The 16,544-nt window shown below is 59.4% G+C and overlaps 3 protein-coding genes across 3 annotated transcripts; all 3 read left to right on the top strand.

Moving 5' to 3' along the window:
* The first annotated feature begins 1,485 nt into the window (after positions 1 to 1,485).
* On the top strand, positions 1,486 to 8,901 carry SRP72 (signal recognition particle 72). The gene is made up of 19 exons (XM_088531640.1): positions 1,486 to 1,603; positions 1,764 to 1,884; positions 2,985 to 3,108; positions 3,405 to 3,548; positions 3,700 to 3,811; positions 4,033 to 4,064; positions 4,254 to 4,378; positions 4,474 to 4,531; positions 4,715 to 4,846; positions 5,007 to 5,135; positions 5,236 to 5,308; positions 5,514 to 5,578; positions 6,341 to 6,436; positions 6,717 to 6,820; positions 7,126 to 7,203; positions 7,783 to 7,920; positions 8,139 to 8,176; positions 8,432 to 8,588; positions 8,697 to 8,901. Exons 1-19 carry the CDS (start codon positions 1,486 to 1,488, stop codon positions 8,869 to 8,871), a joined length of 2,019 nt encoding a protein of 672 aa, XP_088387766.1. The 3' UTR covers positions 8,872 to 8,901.
* A 2,220-nt stretch (positions 8,902 to 11,121) lies between these two features.
* On the top strand, positions 11,122 to 13,297 carry ARL9 (ARF like GTPase 9; the record flags this gene model as incomplete). Its single annotated transcript, XM_088531517.1, has 3 exons — positions 11,122 to 11,296; positions 12,012 to 12,187; positions 12,878 to 13,297. Coding segments are annotated over 3 exons (531 nt in total), but the record flags the coding sequence as incomplete, so codon positions are not given.
* A 1,018-nt stretch (positions 13,298 to 14,315) lies between these two features.
* Positions 14,316 to 16,529, top strand: SPMAP2L (sperm microtubule associated protein 2 like). The gene is made up of 8 exons (XM_088531516.1): positions 14,316 to 14,329; positions 14,516 to 14,575; positions 15,015 to 15,140; positions 15,406 to 15,543; positions 15,621 to 15,741; positions 15,828 to 15,959; positions 16,114 to 16,289; positions 16,368 to 16,529. Exons 1-8 carry the CDS (start codon positions 14,316 to 14,318, stop codon positions 16,480 to 16,482), a joined length of 882 nt encoding a protein of 293 aa, XP_088387642.1. The 3' UTR covers positions 16,483 to 16,529.
* The last annotated feature ends 15 nt before the right edge of the window (positions 16,530 to 16,544 follow it).

Raw genomic sequence — 16,544 nt, 5'->3', positions numbered from 1 at the left:
CTCATGAACAAGTTAACCAGGTTTCATTGTACCACATACAGTACCAAAATCTCCTGACCAAAAATCTTCTAAACTCTCTTTTTATTCAATTAAAAAACTCTTGTGTGTGCGATTAGGCGGCTTAGATCTGCGGAACAGTGCAGCACATGAAGAGGCACGGAAGGGCAGCTCTGGGATGTGTTTTGTTGGTAATATTTCTGTGCAGCTGTAAACATCGTGAAGCCTGAATATTTGCAGTTGGAGATGATCAAGGTAGTTACCTCCCCGAGGCGTTCAGGGAACTTACACCAGCAAAGAGGGCTGTGGTAACCTGTGCGTGTTACTCTGCCGATGTCGTCCTGTGTATAAAATGTCCATTTTTGTCTCATGTCTGACCTGCTAAAGGAACAAACGAGCGTCAGGCGCGTCGTGCAGAAGCCGATCTCCCGCAGGCAGCGTTTCAGCCGTAAAGGAGGAGCCCTTGGGACCGGTCAAATCCCTTTTGAATCTGTTACGGACTCTCTGTGCACAGAAAGTGGGTGTTCTCTCTCCTTCCCACGCTGCTGACCCGCTTGGCAATGTGATGCCAGGGTCTGTCCATGTGATGGCTGTGCATTTCGTTTTATTTATTTTTGTTTGTTTGCGCGTTGATTGCGTTAACAGCATTATGTTCTCGTTGCTCCCGTTCCCGAGCTGCACACACGAGGGGTATGATCTTTTATTAAATAGGCACTGCTGTAGCATTACCATCCTCCTGTTGGGAAAAAAAAATTGAACAATAAAAAAATTTAAATAGTGAGCCGAGTTCTGTATATATTAATAAAAAAAAATACTCTGATAAAAGAGTATTCTGTTTATTTTTTTCTTTAGTGGGGTTATGGTTGCTGTTGAACAAGTCGCCTTGGGGCATTCAGCACTTCTTAAGTGTGTTTAAAACATTTGTCCCGTTCGGTTTCCACTTTGAGGAGCTGCTTTGGCAGCAGGGTGAGTTACGTTACAAGCAGCAGCCCGCTGGCATATTTTTTAAGACAAAACCCTGTAATATTTGCAATACCCAACTCCTTGCTCTTCTGAAATCTGAGAAGCGATGGCTGAGATGGGCCATTTTCCAGAAGAAAATAAGGGGAGGGGGAGGAATCCTTTTTGTTTCTGGGGAGGCTGCGTTTTCCCAGGGCCACGTAAGATTCGGCAGTAATACTGGAGATAAATCCTTTAATCTGGGGCGGGGGGGGGGGGAAATTAACGCGTTCGCGTTTGGAAGAGGCGCCGAATCTCGGCGGAGGGAGCGCGGAGCAGTGACGCGGCGAGCCGAAACTCCACGGTAAAAGCGGGGATTTAGGTGAGGGGTTTTTGGTTTGGGGGATTGTTTGTTTATTTATTTATTTATTTATGGCGGATTTGCCCCTTTTTCCTCAGGAAAAAAAAAAAAAAAAAAAAAAAACGGGTGGTGGCGGCGGCCGCGGCCCGTCCCCTTCCGGGCCGGGCCCCGCCTCGCGGCCTCGCAAGATGGCGGCGGCGGCGGCGGCGGGCGGCGGGGCGATGGCGGTAGCGGCGCTGTGGAGCGAGGTGAACCGCTGCGGCCAGAACGGCGACTTCGCGCGCGCGCTCAAGCCCCTCAACAAGAGTGAGTGTCCGCGGGGGCCCGGCCCCGCGTGGGGTTGGGAGCGTGGCGTTGACAGCAACGTCGCGAGGGAGAAACCGCCTCCAAAGCGGGCGAGGAAACGAGTAAACCGTGAAACGCGCGCGGCCCTCGCGGCGCTCAGCGCGGTGACTGCGGCCCCCAGTCCTGCAGGCCAGCAGGGAGGACGCGACGGCGCTGCAGTGCAAGGTGGTCTGCCTCATCCAGAGCGGCAGCTTCAAGGAGGCCCTGGGCGTCATCAACGCGCACGCCAAGGTGCTCACCAGGTGAGCGGGGAGGCTGCGGGCGGCCCCGGGACCCGCCACCGCCGCCTTCGGCACCCCCAGCCGGCGCTGGGACCGGCTCCCGTTAGCGATCCCCTCCTCGTGGTGGCGAGGATGAAGATTTAACGCCTGGTAGCAGCGCGGCAGCAAAATTGGTGCATTTCGGGGCTCCGGGCTTGCGTTCGGGTCAAGGAACCAAAAGCGCAGAAAATGCTTTGTGCTGTTTTGGAGTGTTGGAACGCTTCCTTGCTTGTATTCGCACCTGGGGCTGCAAATGGTTAAACGTTAGCATGTTCAAAGGCTTCTTTCCTGGCAGGAAAGGGGCTTTTTAAGGTGTGCTGGGAAGGAAGAGCAATTTCTCTTGAGGGAATTGCTTACTGCGTTTCCCGTGGCTCGAGCAGTGACTCGGGGCTAGCTGGAGCGTTGCTTGGGGGACTGCGGTCGCTCGACAGCAGTTCTGTGCTGCTGTGAATTTGGCTTCGAAGCCGATTTCTTGATTATATCAGCAAGTCCTTTCGCTTCAGTTCCACAGACTTACACTGACGTTTCAAAATAGGTTAATATTGTCGTTAGCTAAATATCAGCCCGTCAGACTGCATTTTATCCTGTTTCCTTCTGTCTCTCTGAGATATGATTCCGTGTGTTGGAAAGTTTGCGGTAACAACCTTTTGTTGCAGCAATGCGCCTTCTCCTTAAGGAGCCAGGCCAGGAAGTTTGCTAATGTGCGACTTTTTAAAAGGCCCCCTGGATTCACGTAATCAGTAGGAGGTCTGGGAAATTTCTGCCTGTGTAAAGAGCAGCCTTAAAATGCTGGATTTCTGGAAAGAGACCAGAAAAAGGAACCTCCTCTTAAGCTGGACTTCTAATATTTCTTCTCTGTTAGCACAAAGCAAATGCAGGGTGTTTTCGGTGCTCAGCAGATGAATAATTTGGTATTTGTGAGTCGGTCGCTGGATTCGGGGAACGCGGCGGGTCTGTAGCTGCTCAGGGCGGCCCGGGCAGGTGCGTTCAGTGGGCTAACGCTGTGGAATGAGACCCGGCGGGCCCGTCCCCAGCCCCGTGCTGTCCCTGCGCCCGTCCCCAGCCCCGTGCTGTCCCTGCAGTGACGTTATTGCCTTCGAGAAGGCCTACTGCGAGTACCGGCTGAACCGCATCGAGAACGCCCTGCGGACCATCCAGAGCGCCAGCCAGCAGACGGACAAGCTGAAGGAACTTTACGGACAGGTGGTGAGTACAAGGGTCTCCTCCTCACGCCGGTCTCCTGGGCTGGTTGTCCTCTCCGGGCTCTTACGTGGGGCAGCCGCGGGGCAGGATTTCGCCCTGTCCTGGAGGTGCTGCCAAACGAGGAGCTGTTCCCCGTGGCCACGAAAGCGAAGCAGCATGTTCGTGGCTTCCTCTGCTTCCAGGTCCGGCCTGGTCTGGTTTCACATGCCCTGTTACTGCCAGGGCACGGGTAGGAGGGAGGCTGTAGTTGTTGACACGCGCAGGGGAGTCATTGCAAGGACTGATCCCGATTTCCGCAGCTGTACAGGTTGGAGCGCTACGACGACTGTCTAGCCACCTACCGGGATCTCATCCGCAACTCCCAGGATGAGTACGAGGAGGAGAGAAAAACCAACCTTTCCGCTGTCGTGGCAGCGCAGAGCACGTGGGAGAGGGTGGTGCCTGTAAGTGTGTCCTCGTACACCCGTGAGAACGGGAGCCAGGAGAATAACATGCTCAGAGTCCCCCTCTGTCAGAGGCCTTGGATCTGTTGCTTGTCAAGTCTGTAAAGACCATCTGGAGTCCATGCTGTGCTACGTCTGTTTTCCATGCTAGGAAGATCTGGGCCTTCGAGAAGCTACCTATGAGCTGTGTTATAACAGTGCGTGCGCGTTGATCGGACAGGGAAAGCTGAACGAAGCAATGAAGAAGCTACAGAAAGCAGAAGGTAAAAGCGTGGTGAGGCTGGAAGTTCTAGGGGCGTTTATCAGTAATCTTGTTCTTTACGCACACGCTTTGAGGAAGAATGAAGCTTTGGCTCAATTTAAAAATGACCAAAAGCAGCATTTGCATAGATACATGCGATCCATATCTATTCCCACGCGCCTCTTGACTGTTTTTCCTTAAAGTCTTCTAAATCGGGTTCTTTTTTTCTCCTTCCCCTTCTAGGGCTGTGCCGTCAGTCGCTCTCGGAGGACTCTGTAAGTCCTTGGTGTCCCAAAAAGCATTTGCTCTGTGGAGCCGCCCACGCTGCAGATGCACCCGCTGGGCGGGAGGTTCTTGCTACCCAAGAGAGCTCAGGGGCAAAATGGTGAAGCCAGGGAAAAAGATGTGAGATTGCTTGTCCCATTTGCTTTTCTTTTTGTTTTTCTTCCTTAATTTCCCTTCAGGATGTGACCGAGGAAGACATTGAGGCTGAGCTGGCCATTATCCATGGGCAGATGGCCTACATCATGCAGCTGCAGGGTCGCACTGAGGATGCTCTGCAGCTCTACAATCAGATAATCAAGTTGAAGTAGGGGCTTTTCTAAAACAGATGCTGGCTCTTCCAGCTGTAAAGAGACCCCTGCTTTACAGCAATGCGCCACCTTCTTTCTTTCCAATCTGCAGGCCAACAGACGTAGGACTGCTTGCTGTCATTGCAAATAACATCATCACAATTAACAAGGTATAGAATTAATTACTTGGCTGTTCTCAGTGTGGATCTTCCTGGGAATTACTCAGCCTGTTTCTGTGGTTCTGTGAGTGGAGGGGGGACAATTGGGAAAAACTTTTTCCTACAGCAGAAGTTAAGTCACAGGTGCAGAGACCTTTCCTTGTCCAAGCGGTTGATGACAGGCAATTTCCACAGGACCAAAATGTCTTTGACTCAAAGAAGAAGGTGAAGCTGACCAACGCCGAAGGGGTCGAGCACAAACTATCCAAGAAACAGCTCCAAGCAATCGAGTTCAACAAAGCCTTGCTGGCCATGTACACGAACCAGGTAGGGGAGGCTGCGCCGCCGCAGCCGGCCGCAACTTTGGCACCTTGTGCGTGAAGGCGTCGAGGCAGGAGAGCAGCGCGGGGCTGCCAGGTGCCACCAAGACGCCCGGGGGCCCCTTTGGGCAGGCGGTGGCTGAGCGGGGCCGCTCTCCGTGCCGCAGGCGGAGCAGTGCCGCAAGCTGGCGGCCGGCCTGCAGGCGCAGAGCCCCGAGCACCTGCTGCCCGTGCTCATCCAGGCCGCCCAGCTGTGCCGGGAGAAGCAGCACGCGAAGGCTGTCGGCCTCCTGCAGGTACGTGGGGGCCCGCGGAGCCCGCGCGTGCCGGGAGGCCTCCCCTGGGGGAGGCAGCCCGGGGCACGCGTGTCGAACTGTTGCTCCCTGCGGCTCTCAGGACTTCGCGGAGCAGCACCCTGCGAGCGCGGCCGAGATCAAGCTGACGATGGCCCAGCTGAAAATCGCTCAAGGTACCCAAGGGGGAGGAAATGCCGGCGCGTCGCTGCGGTGACCGGCGGGCAGGGCACAGATACTTGCAGTCGGGCGCTGTGTATGAGGCCATAGTGTAAAAGAAAGGGGGATCCTGTGTCCCTGCTGTTTTCCTAGCAGGAATTCAGGCTAGTGACGTGAGCGGAGGGAAGTGTCGCCTCCGAGCACGCGCTTCCTCTCTCCTAGGCAGCGTCACCAAAGCCTGCATCATCCTGAGGAGCATCGAGGAGCTGCAGCACAAGCCTGGCATGGTAAGCGAAGCTCCCTGGGAGCCCCCTGAGTCTCCTGGAGAATTGGTCGCTCCTTTCCTGTTGTGTTATTGTCCACAAGGGGATTTGAGCCCAGCTTCCTCGTGTTGGGCAAAGCTGGGGATACAGTTTGCATCAGGTGGCCTGACCTGGTACCTGAAGGTACTTTGCCTGTCAGCAGGGATGCCCTTGACCTGCTCTCCCTCTTTGGACTGCCTGCGTTTCCTGCTGTAACATCCCTGGAGCAGCTGCTTACGTTGCCCGAGCAGCTGGGAAGTTTTAGAAGCTGCTTTAGGACACCAGGCATTAGGGAGAAGACCTCGTACCCCATCCCCTCAGCATGACCCCTGCCTGTGATTGGATATAGAGCAAACAAGTGGTGTCTGCATCTCGTAGAATCAGGGTCACCTACTGCAACTGTAAGCCGTGATCTTCAGTACTGGCTTCTTGTCTTGCAAGTTCCTGGCAAGGAAATGGGAGAGGAAGTGCTTGCCTCTTGAGGAGACCTGACTGTAGAGAAGTGTGTTGTGTGAACGCTCTCCTAACACTGCCCTGCAGGAGGAGGATTGGCAGGGACCTTTTCGTGGGAGTGATCTGGTTAGGAAGCCGGCTCTCCTGCTTGTCACTGCAGGCAGTTCTTAAGAGCACTGAGCGAGGAGCTCATGCTGCCTCCCTTTTGGGGAAATCCCTTCAACAGCTGCTGACTTCCTGGCCACAGACCACTTGCCTGAGGATCTGCTAAAAGCTGCTCTTGAACGTTTGCAGGTGTCCGCGCTGGTGACAATGTACAGTCACGAAGAAGACATAGACAGTGCAATCGAGGTCTTCACGCAGGCCATCCAGTGGTACCAGCAGCACCAGGCAAGTCAGGGCATGCAGAGCGCAGGGCTTTAGTTTCTTTCCAGCTTGTCCAAACATGGGCTTTTCCCACCACCGCGTGGCCGCGGCAGCTCATCTGGTCGGGATCTTGGAGACCCGAGAGCTGCCGGGGTTGTTTCTCACGCTGCGCCCGGCTGCGTTTGCTTTGATTCTGTTTTATTAGCGAGCAGGGGCTGAAAGGCGGCCCCTGGCCGTGCTCCCTGCCCGGCTCCGTCCCCGGCGGCAGCGGAGCACCGGCTGCAGCTGCTGCTGTGTCTTTCAGCCTGAGTCTCCCGTGCACCTGTCGCTCATACGGGAAGCTGCCAACTTCAAGCTGAAGCACGGCAGGAAGAAGGAGGCCATCAGTGACTTGGAGGAGCTCTGGAAGTGAGTCGGGGAGCTGCTCAAAGGGCGAGCAGGTGCCTGCGGGTGCCTCGTGTGGCTGGGGCCAGCAGCCCTCCTGGAGGGTCATATCTGCCCCGCAGCTCTGGTGCAAAGTGGGACCTTCTGCTAGCAGGACCTGGTGGGGTTTCCTCCCTGATCGCTGCTTCCCGGTACTTCGGAGGCCTCTCCGTGCCCCACTTGCCCACGTTGGTGACGTGTGGCACTGTGCCCAGGCCTGGCAAGTGTGTCCCCAAGGCAGCAGCAGGGACGAGCCTTGCTGACCGGAGCTTCCTTTCCTTACCCCCAAGGCAAAACCCAAAAGACGTCCATACATTGGCGCAGCTCATCTCTGCCTACTCCCTCGTGGACCCCGAGAAGGCTAAAGTGTATCCTTTGAGAAGGGGGAAGGAAGAGGCATTTTGGGTTTTGGCTGCCTCAGCTTCAGCCACATGGCTGATTTGGGCCTCCTCTCAGAAGAAGAAAAGCGAGGCAGGTGCCAAGAACAGCTGCATGCCCAGGCCAAGCCCTCTGGAGTTCCTTCGTGTCCTCACTGTGGTTGTGTTCCCATGGCTCCCCAGGTCTGTTTTGTCCCTGGGCACCTCCTCCTTGAGGAGAAGTGTCCCAAGGCTAGGAGGAACCAAAACCAGAGGGCTTTGCTGTTGAAAACTGGGTGGTAACGCAGTGGCTGTACCCAACCAAACACGGCAGTACTCTCGTTGGCCAAATGCAGCTTTTTCCTCCCTCAGCAGCTGCTGCTTCTATCCCCATCTCAGAGGAAGGGTAAATGAGGCAGGGGGATGTTGAGCAGCTGCTCCCGGCACGTGCAGGGGGCTGGTGGGGCCGCTCTGCCCGGTCCTGCGCCGCCTGCGAGCTCAGTCCCTGCTGCCCTGCAGCTGGGGCGTCCCCTTCCGTGCCTGCCCCGCGCTACCCACCCTGGTGTGGACCCCTGAGCTCTCCCTTGGCAGTCTCAGCAAGCACTTGCCTTCCTCGGACACCCTGTCCCTGAAAGTAGATGTGGATGCGCTGGAGAACTCCCACGGAGCAACTTATGTTCGGAAGAAAGCGGGGAAGCTCGCTGGAGACAACCAGCAGAAGGAGCAAGGGTAAAGGCACCGCTTTTGCCCTCCTCTGGGGTGGCAGAGGAGCCCGCGAGTGGCCGCACTGAGGGAACGGGAGCGCAGCGGGAATTGGAGCAGCAGCAGCAAACCTGAGCTGGGGGAGACGGGGGCGCTTCAGCTGCTCTCGGGGGTGGCTTCTGCTTGACTTGTCGCAGTGTTGGCACTGTGACACAGCTGCCCCTTCCCCTCTTCTCCCTTTGCAGACAAGGGGATGTGAAGAAGAAAAAGAAGAAGAAGAAGGGTGAGTTGTTGTGCTTCCCAGGGGTGGGCAAGGCGCTGCTCCAGAGAGCCCCCCACAGCACTGAGCTCCCCCGGGGGCTGGAGCTCTTTGTCGGTGCCCCGTGAAACCAGCTGCACTCGAGAGTTTCTTCTGAACGGGGCTTTTCCCCGCAGAAGTAGCTCCCGGCCCAGGGGCTGGATGAGGGAAGGGGTCCTTGTTGCCGCCTCGCTAGTGTGTTGACCCCGCTGCCATTCCCTTGCCCTGCCTGTTCTGCAGGAAAGCTGCCCAAAAACTACGACCCCAAGGTGACGCCAGACCCTGAGCGGTGGCTCCCGATGCGGGAGCGCTCCTACTACCGCGGGCGGAAGAAGGGCAAGAAGAAGGACCAGGTCGGCAAGGGCACCCAGGGCTCGACGACGGCCGGCTCCGAGCTGTGAGTAATCGCTGAGGGCAGTCAGGAGCGGCGACCGTGCTGCTCCCCTCGGTCCTGCCGCCCTGCGCTCGTCTTCACGAGGTGTCTTCTCTCCCCCGTCCCCTGCAGCGATGCCAGCAAGGCCGCCAGCAGCCCCCCGACGTCCCCTCGGCCGGGCAGTGCTACAGCCATCTCCGCCGCCAGTAACGTCATCCCCCCCAGGCACCAGAAGCCAGCAGGGGCCCCGGCCACCAAGAAGAAACAGCAGCAGAAGAAGAAGAAAGGGGGGAAGAGTGGGTGGTAGAAAGCGGGGAGCGGAGCCTCCCTCCCCTGAGGCTGCCGGCTGTGGAATAAAGATGAAAAGTGGTGGCCAGAGGGTCCTGGTGTCCCAAACTCCTCGTGCCTGTCTGCTCGGTGCGTGGCTGTGGCCTCGCTGCAGCTCGTCTTGCTGCCTGGCACCACAGCGGGGCTCTGCCGTGCGGCCTCCTCGTATGCGTGACACCTGGACGCGTGGCCAAGGGGCAGCAGGATCCAACTGTCACCTTGGCTCATCACGGAGGGGCAGAGGCTTTCACCAGCTAGAAAGGGCCCCTTCAGAGAGGGGTGTCAGCCTTGGGGCTGAAGGTTTCATAGAATCACAGAATGCTTAAGGTTGGAAGGGGCCTCTAGGGATCATCTAGTCCAACCCCCTGCACACGCAGGGTCACCTAGAGCACGTGGCACAGGACTGCGTCCAAGCGGGTTTGGAAGATCTCCAGAGAAGGAGACTCCACAACCTCTCTGGGCAGCCTGTTCCAGTGCTCTGGCACCCTCACTGTTAAGAAATTTTTCCTTCAGTTCCTGTGGAACTTTTGGTGTTTCAGGTTGTGGCCATTTCCTCTAGTTTTATTGGTGGCCTCCTCTGAAAAGAGGCCACCACCATCCTCCTCACTCCCTCCCTTGAGGTATTTATATACACTGCTCAGGTCCCCTCTCGGCCTTCTCTTCTCCAGGCTGAACAGGCCCAGCTCCCTCAGCCTCTCCTCGTAGGGCAGATGTTCCAGGCCCCTGATCATCCTTGTAGCCCTGTGCTGGACTCTCTCCAGCAGCTCCACATCCCTCTTGTACTGTGGGGCCCAGAACTGGACACAATACTCCAGATGCGGCCTCACTAGGGCTGAGTAGAGGGGCAGGATCACCTCCCTCGACCTGCTGGAGACGCTCTTCTTAATGCACCCCAGGATCCCATTGGCCTTCTTGGCCACAAGGGCACACTGCTGCCTCATGGTCAACTTGTCATCCACCATGACACCCAGGTCTCTCTCTGCAGAGCTGCTCTCCACAAGGTCGGTCCCCAGCCTGTACTGGTGTCTGGGGTTATTCCTCCCCAGGTGCAGAACCTTGCACTTGGCCTTGTTGAATTGCATGAGGTTTTTCACCGCCCAGTTGTCCAGTCTGTCCAGGTCCCTCTGGATGGCAGCGCAGCCCTCTGGGGTATCGGCTACTCCTCCCAGTTTGGTAGCATCAGCAAACTTGCTGAGGGAGCACTCTGTGCCTTCGTCCAGGTCATTGATGAATAAATTGAACAGGACTGGACCAAGGACTGACCCCTGGGGGACACCGCGAGTTACAGGCCTCCAACTAGACTCTGCACCGCTGATCACCACTCTCTGGGCCCTGCCATCCAGCCAGTTCCTAATCCACCTCACTGTGCGCTCATCTATCCCACACTGCCGGAGCTTGCCCAGGAAGATGTTGTGAGGGACGGTGTCTGAAAAATATTGAAGGCCTGAAATTGGGGCCTGAAAGATACTGAAGCCAAGGGCCAGAAGGGTTGGAAGCCGGGTCTGTGTCACTGCACATTGGAAACAAACACAGAAATACTGATTCCCCACGGAGCCAACTTGCCACACGGGGTACACGTGTTGATTCCTCTGAAGGGCTGGACTGGGGGACGTGTCTCCTCTTGGTCCATGGCTCCTGGCTACAGGAGAGAGAGAGTCCCCACTGCTCTAGCAGGGTCCCCAGCATGGTGTTCGGGCTTCGGAACGTGTCTGAGGCTGGAGACCGGCCTCCCCAGGCAGCCCTGGGGCAGCTTTTCCCTGTGTCCGGACGGAGCTGCCCGTGGCCTCCTGTCCCCGGGCACCCGGGAAGGCGCCTGGCCCCGTCCTCCCGCCACGGCCCCCACGGGGTCTCCTCGCGCGCGGGGCGCTCCAGGCCCAGGCGGGCGCGCGCGGCTCCGCGCCGCTCCCCGGGCGCTCCGTGTCCCGCGGCGGGGCCGGCGCTGCCTCCCGCCCGGGGCTCGGCGCCGCCTCCCGCCGGGGGGGCCGAGGGGGCGGCCGCGGCCGGGGCGGAAGCAGCGGGCGGCAGCCCCGGGCCCTGCGGCGGCGGCAGCGGGGCCGGCCCCGCCATGGGCTCCCGGCCGCGGCCCGCGTGGCTGTGGGCGGCGGCGCTGGCGGCGCTGGCGGCGGCGGGCGGCGCCGCGGCGCTCTGGGCCCGCGCGCGGGGCCGCGGCGCCTCCGCCGGCGCCTCGGCCGGGCGGCCCGCGGGGGGCCCGGGCGGGCGCCGCCGCGCTGCGGCCTCGCGGGGCCCGGCGGCGCCGGTGCTGGTGCTGGGCCTGGACGGCGCCGGGAAGACGAGCGTGCTCCGCGCCCTGGCCGCCGGGCGCGCCGCGGGCGCCGCCGCCGCCACCGAGGGCTCGCACGCCGTGTGCGTGGGCAGCGCCCGCGGCCGCCTCGAGTTCCTGGAGAGTGAGTGTCGCCGGGGGCGCGGGGGACCCTCCCGCCCTGCCTCGCCGCCTGTTGCCGCGCGGGGCTCCCCTCTCCGCTGCCGGCTGGTGGTGACGGCTGTTCCCACGGGCTTGGTTTGTCCCTGTGTCTCTGGGGTGTTCCCACGCGGGAACAGCCGTCTCGGGTGACCCGTTTGTGGCATCTCCATGGGCCCTGTCCTGGAGGGTGCAGAGCTCCCCCTCGCATCCTGCGGAGGAGAGGTCGGCCAGAAGCGTCCTGGGCCCCGCCTTTTATCTCCTCCGAAGCACCTTTCGTTATGGAGAGCGTGAGAGCCCTGCGAGTTGTGGCTGGGGTGCTCCAGAGCACAGCCCCCTTCCCACCTCATCCCAGAGCTAAACCTGTCCCTCGGAGGCAGTGGCAAGATGTGCTTGTGTGGAGCAAGGTGCTGCGAGCACCTTCTCCTGCAGTCTGTCTGTCTGTCTGCTTCTTTCTCCTCTCCCTTCTTTTCTGGCTCTAGGGCAATAAACAACATTAAAGAAACCAAGCCCAGAAACCTCTCAGATTAAGAGCCAAAAGTGCAAAGATTAAGGGACAAAGGAAAAAAAAAAAGTTTCTGAGCGCACACATTTGTGTGGGACTCGTGTGGGAAGGATAAAGCGATTTCCAGTATCGCACCGCATAACCCGAGCACGGGGCTCGCGGCCGTGGCTGGACACCCTGCTGTTGTCTCTTGCAGTCGGGGGCGGCGAGTCCCTGCGTTCCTACTGGAGCGTCTACCTGCCCAAAGTGCCCCTGCTCGTCTACGTGGTGGACGCGGCCGATCACGCCCGGCTGCCGCTGGCAAAGCAGCTGCTTCATCAGCTGCTCCAGGAGGACTCCTCGCTGCCCGTCGTGGTGCTCGCCAACAAGCAGGTACAAGCTCCCCGCTGGGGCTGGCAGCGGCTCCGAGAGCACCAGGGAAGCCTTCCAAGGGAGGCTGGGAGCTGAGGGGCTTCCCAGGGCACCTGCTGGCCGCAGGAGATAACTGCCCAGGGCCAAGTTTTGCCACGCTTCCATGCAGGTGCTGCGCTTGCAGATGGCGCGGCCGAGGTCTGGCAGCTGTGAGCGAGAGCACGGCTAGACCTGGAGGTGGGGTTATGTCCCCGGTGCCCGAGTGTCGCTTTAGCTTTAGCCTCGTGGTGGGGCGCTGTCGTCCTGGAGCTGCGGCTGAGGCACCAGAGAAGAGAAACTGCAGATTTCCTTGCACCGCGAGGTGGCCTTTTCTCCTCTGCTGGGTCCTGGCACCCAGAAAGCTGGTGGCTGCGAAGATACCTGGGGAGGAACTCCTAAATTTGCCCCGTTCTTCTGGCTTTTTATTGGGCTTCTGCTGTCAGAAGCAGGGTCTTGGGCCAGCAAGGCCATTATCTGCGATGTACAATTAGTCTTATGCTGTTGTTGAAAGCACTGCAATGACCGTGCACTTATTTTCTTGGGAAGAAATCAGAGTAGAGGATGGGAACCTGATCTCGTGAAAGGCACGAGCTGGTGCTCCCCGAGCCCTGGGAAGCAGGAGCGGTGCCGCTCTCCTTGCTGCTGACAGGCTCTTCTGTTCTCGTCTCTCAGGACCTCGAAGGCGCATACAGCATCACGGACATCCACGACGCTCTGGCGCTGTCCGACATTGGGGACGAGAGGAAGATGTTCCTCATCGGTACCCATGTGGCAGAGGACGGCTCCGAGATTTCCTCCAGCCTGAGGGACGCGAAGGAGCTGATAACACAGCTGGTTTTGGAAATGCAGTGATAGCTCTTTTCCCATAGCACAACCTTCGCAACTGTGGGACATGCGGAGTTGGTGCATGGTCAGTTTGCCACGTGGCAGCTGAAACGTGCAGATATTTATATATTTTTTTTCCTTCTATGTAGCTGTGGAGTTCCTGTGAAAATGATGTGTAACTTAAAAGTCTATTTTAAGTAGTGGTTTTCAAATACGTTTGAAAAACAGTATTTTTTTTAGAATATTTGTAGAGGGGAAATGAGACTCTTAGACTTTTAGAGATCAAGGAGATAAGTAGGGGCTAAAGGGCTTCTTGCCAGGTGGTAATCGAGGGTTGACTTTAGTGAAACCAACTTTTCTCTGAGGAGTTTAACTCGGCGCGGTGTCATAGCCTAAGACTGAGATATCCTTACTTTTTATTTTAGAGAAGGTTTTGCTGAACCCTGTTAACAATGTTGTTCTGTTACAGATGAGACCCTGTAGAAATGTAAAGTGCTGGGACTGGTACTCCTGGGATGGAGGGTGGATGGTGGGTGCGGCAGCAGGGGATCCTGCCTTGGAGGGAGGGGAAGTTTGCTGCTCTTTAGCGGGTGAGAGCAAGGAAATGGAAGTAAAGAGATCTTAAGTGTTTCTTTGCCTAGGGGAAAACAAGGGAAAACAAACCCTGTAGTTTCAGGATGGAGAGCTGCAGGGGGGCTCTTCCCACCATGCTTCAACACGATGCTCCAACAAGGCACCTCTGCATGGAGACGGGGCCAGAAAGGGCTCACAGGCGTTTTGTTGCTGCACTTGTTGCGCGGGGGTTTTGTAGCTTTGTCCTTAGGGACAGGTGAATAAAGCAGAAACTTTATGCTAAGCACTGGCCTGAGCTTCGTTTGCCTGCGCAAGGAGGGGAGTTTCTGCCCTCGGGCAGAGGGCATCGCAGCTGCACGGAGCAGCTTCTCCAGCCCGCGAAGCTCCAGCGCTCCCCGACACGCGTGGTCAGGGGAGCCTTTGAATCCTGGCCCCTCGGCCCGTCCCGGCCGGTGCCTGCCGCCCATGTCTGTGTGACGGACTGGAAGCGCCGTTTCCGCGGTGCCTCGCGGTAAACACGGGCGCTGACAATGGGTGTTCCTGGTGGCCGCACGCTGCTGTGTGCGCTGGGGTGCTGCCTGCCGCGGGCTGCGCGTGGCACGGGGAGAACCCGGCGTGCGTCTGCCCCCCTCTCCCCGCCATGTCCCGAAGGGACCCTGCGGCCAGGGCAGACCTACAGGTTCGCGTCACGGCATCCCAGAAGATAACGCGGATGTCGCCGAGACGGTGAGTTCACCGGGAGGTTGGGTGCACGGGCAGTTTTGGAGAGGGCTCCCTTAGCAACATGCTGTGAAGGATGGAGGTGGTGGCTCCAAGCGGCTTCGAGGGCTCTGCGTGCAGCCCCGGTTGCTTTGCACCTTGTTGGTTTAACTGCAGGTTTAAGGGCGCCTTTGTCCCTTTGTTTTTTTGCAGTTTCCAGAGGCTCCGAGAACTCGCAGAACCCAAGAAAGTCTTCTGTGCCAATGATCCCGGGTGAGGAGGCAGGGGACAGCCTGGCCGCGGTGCTGCTGTGGCTCCGCTCTCAGGAGCAGGAGTGACTTCAAGAGTCCCAAGCGGAGATAGCCGAGGCATGAGGGTCTCTCTCTGTGGCACACCCTGACCGTAGCCTTGCTGTGGTATTTGCTGCCACACCTGTGGTGCTGCAGTTAGATGGTACTGGTGAGGTGCATACGACGCGGTCAGGAACCATCCCCACCAGCGTCTCGAAGTGTAAGGAGGTGACCCTGTCCGCTCGTGCCCTGGGAGCTGTAAAACCAGAGGCATCCTCTGAAGCTCCCCCTCTTTCAAAGCTGGCAGCAACTGTCCACGCGACGGTAGGAAATCCAGGGCTGAGGAGGCGGCTGGCCCCGGCAAACGTGTTTCATGTTCGTGCGCGTTCTAAAAGGCAAGTTCCCCCCTCTGCTCTCGCCAGGCTCAGGTGGGGAAACCAGGAGCCCATCTGGAGCCTCTCGCCTGCTGCGCTTGCTGCCCGGCCGTCCCCAAGGACGGTGGCCCTGGCCCAGCCCAAGCGGGATTTCGATGGCAGACCCCAGCGCAGGTCAGTGCTGTGGCACCGGCGTCGGGAAAGAGATGGCTCCGCAGGGATGTGGCAGGAGGGGAGAAGCCAGTGGAGGCCTGCGCTGCCTGCCGGGACCCTCTGGGCTGTGCAGCGAGGGTCCCAAAGGAGGAGGGATTGGGGAGGGCCCTGTTCCAGGGTGGCACAGCCTTTGCTGGGCCACCCTGGGTGTCCCTGTGTTCCCAGGAGCCCCTGCCCAGCCAGCAGTGCCTGCCCGCGCCGACTCGGCTGCGCTGCTGCGCCGCAGGCCCCTCTTCCTGTACAGCTGCGGTCGGGAATCAGGCATCTGGGAGCGCCCGCCGCTGCTGTGCCTGGGCCTGCCCTCCGAGCGGCTGCGGAGCCTGTCGGAGCCGAAGCGGCTCCTGGCTGCGCACGTGCGGCAGAGGTGAGGGGAGGAGGCACGCGGGGCCGGGCGCTGCTCTGGGGCAGCGAGCAGCCGCAGCGGCCCCCTGCCTCCCGCAGGCCCCGGCAGTCACCTGTGTGGCCTGTGACGCCAGGCGCGCTGTGCTGCGTGGCCTCCCCGCGCATCCTGCGGCTCGCTCGGCCCAAGGACCTGCCTGCCGCCTTCTTGCCCGCCAGAGAGGTGAGGCGCACGGTGCAGTGCGGTGCGGCGGGTGCTGGTGCCCGCAGCCCGCCCTGTCCCTCTGTGGCCGCCCGATGCCTGTGCAGGTGGAGACGCGGGTGACGAGCGCCGCAGCCTCGGCCAGCCCGTCGTTGCGCCTGCAGCGCCTCGCCGAGCCCCGTGCCAGGACGGAGACGTGCTGCTACGAGCGCGGCGCCCCCGAAGCTGCCATTCGGCCCGTAAGACAGCGCGGGGGACACAGCGGGTGGCTGACGAGCGTCCAGAGGGATGCAGGGGCTGCTGGACAAGGTGGCCGTGGGGAGGCAGAGCCCGAAGGTGGGTGGCAGGACCGGCCAGGCCAGGCTTCCCGACGACGGCTCTGCTCCCACACAGGTGTCTCAGGCCGCTCAGCAGGCAGTGGCGAGTCCCCGTGTCCTGGAGCTGGCCGTGGCCAGGAGCCTGCTTCCCGACTACATGCCCCTGCGGGATGCCGAGTGGCCCGTGTGCAAGGCAGCGACGCGCGCGGTGCCCTCGCCGCGGCTCGTGGAGCTGGCCCAGCCTCGCAAGCGGTAGGTGGGAGGCCCAAGGGCCGTGTGTGGCGCTCGGCCCCACCGTCTCACAGAGCCGCTCTGTCCTCTCTCCTCCAGGCTCTCCATGGACTTGACTCAGTTCAACCCTGAGGCGTTTGTGGTGAAGGAGTCCGCGATGAAGGCCGTGTGCTCCGCTCGCCTCCAAGACCTTGCGCGCCCCGTTAAGCACTGAGCTCCCGCAGGAACCTCTCCCTCTTCACGCAGCCTCTGCAGCTGGAAAACCTCCCTCATGGC

The sequence above is a fragment of the Tinamus guttatus genome, unplaced genomic scaffold (genome assembly GCF_059628265.1).
Source record: "Tinamus guttatus ecotype Peru unplaced genomic scaffold, ASM5962826v1 Tinamus_guttatus_pri_ptg000423l, whole genome shotgun sequence".
Classification (NCBI taxonomy): domain Eukaryota; kingdom Metazoa; phylum Chordata; class Aves; order Tinamiformes; family Tinamidae; genus Tinamus; species Tinamus guttatus.
The sequence above is the reverse complement of the archived record's forward strand: the minus strand, read 5'-3'. Positions and strand labels throughout refer to the sequence as shown.

Excerpts from the sequence above, each read along its gene's own strand:
- SRP72 (XM_088531640.1), top strand. The coding sequence starts at position 1,486 with ATGGCGGCGGCGGCGGCGGCGGGCGGCGGGGCGATGGCGGTAGCGGCG. Across the intron at positions 4,379-4,473 it reads AATCAGATAATCAAGTTGAA|GCCAACAGACGTAGGACTGC; the intron begins GTAGGGGCTTTT and ends TCCAATCTGCAG. Across the intron at positions 5,136-5,235 it reads AGGCTGTCGGCCTCCTGCAG|GACTTCGCGGAGCAGCACCC; the intron begins GTACGTGGGGGC and ends TGCGGCTCTCAG.
- SPMAP2L (XM_088531516.1), top strand. Across the intron at positions 14,576-15,014 it reads TTCTGTGCCAATGATCCCGG|GCTCAGGTGGGGAAACCAGG; the intron begins GTGAGGAGGCAG and ends TGCTCTCGCCAG. Across the intron at positions 16,290-16,367 it reads CTGGCCCAGCCTCGCAAGCG|GCTCTCCATGGACTTGACTC; the intron begins GTAGGTGGGAGG and ends TCTCTCCTCCAG.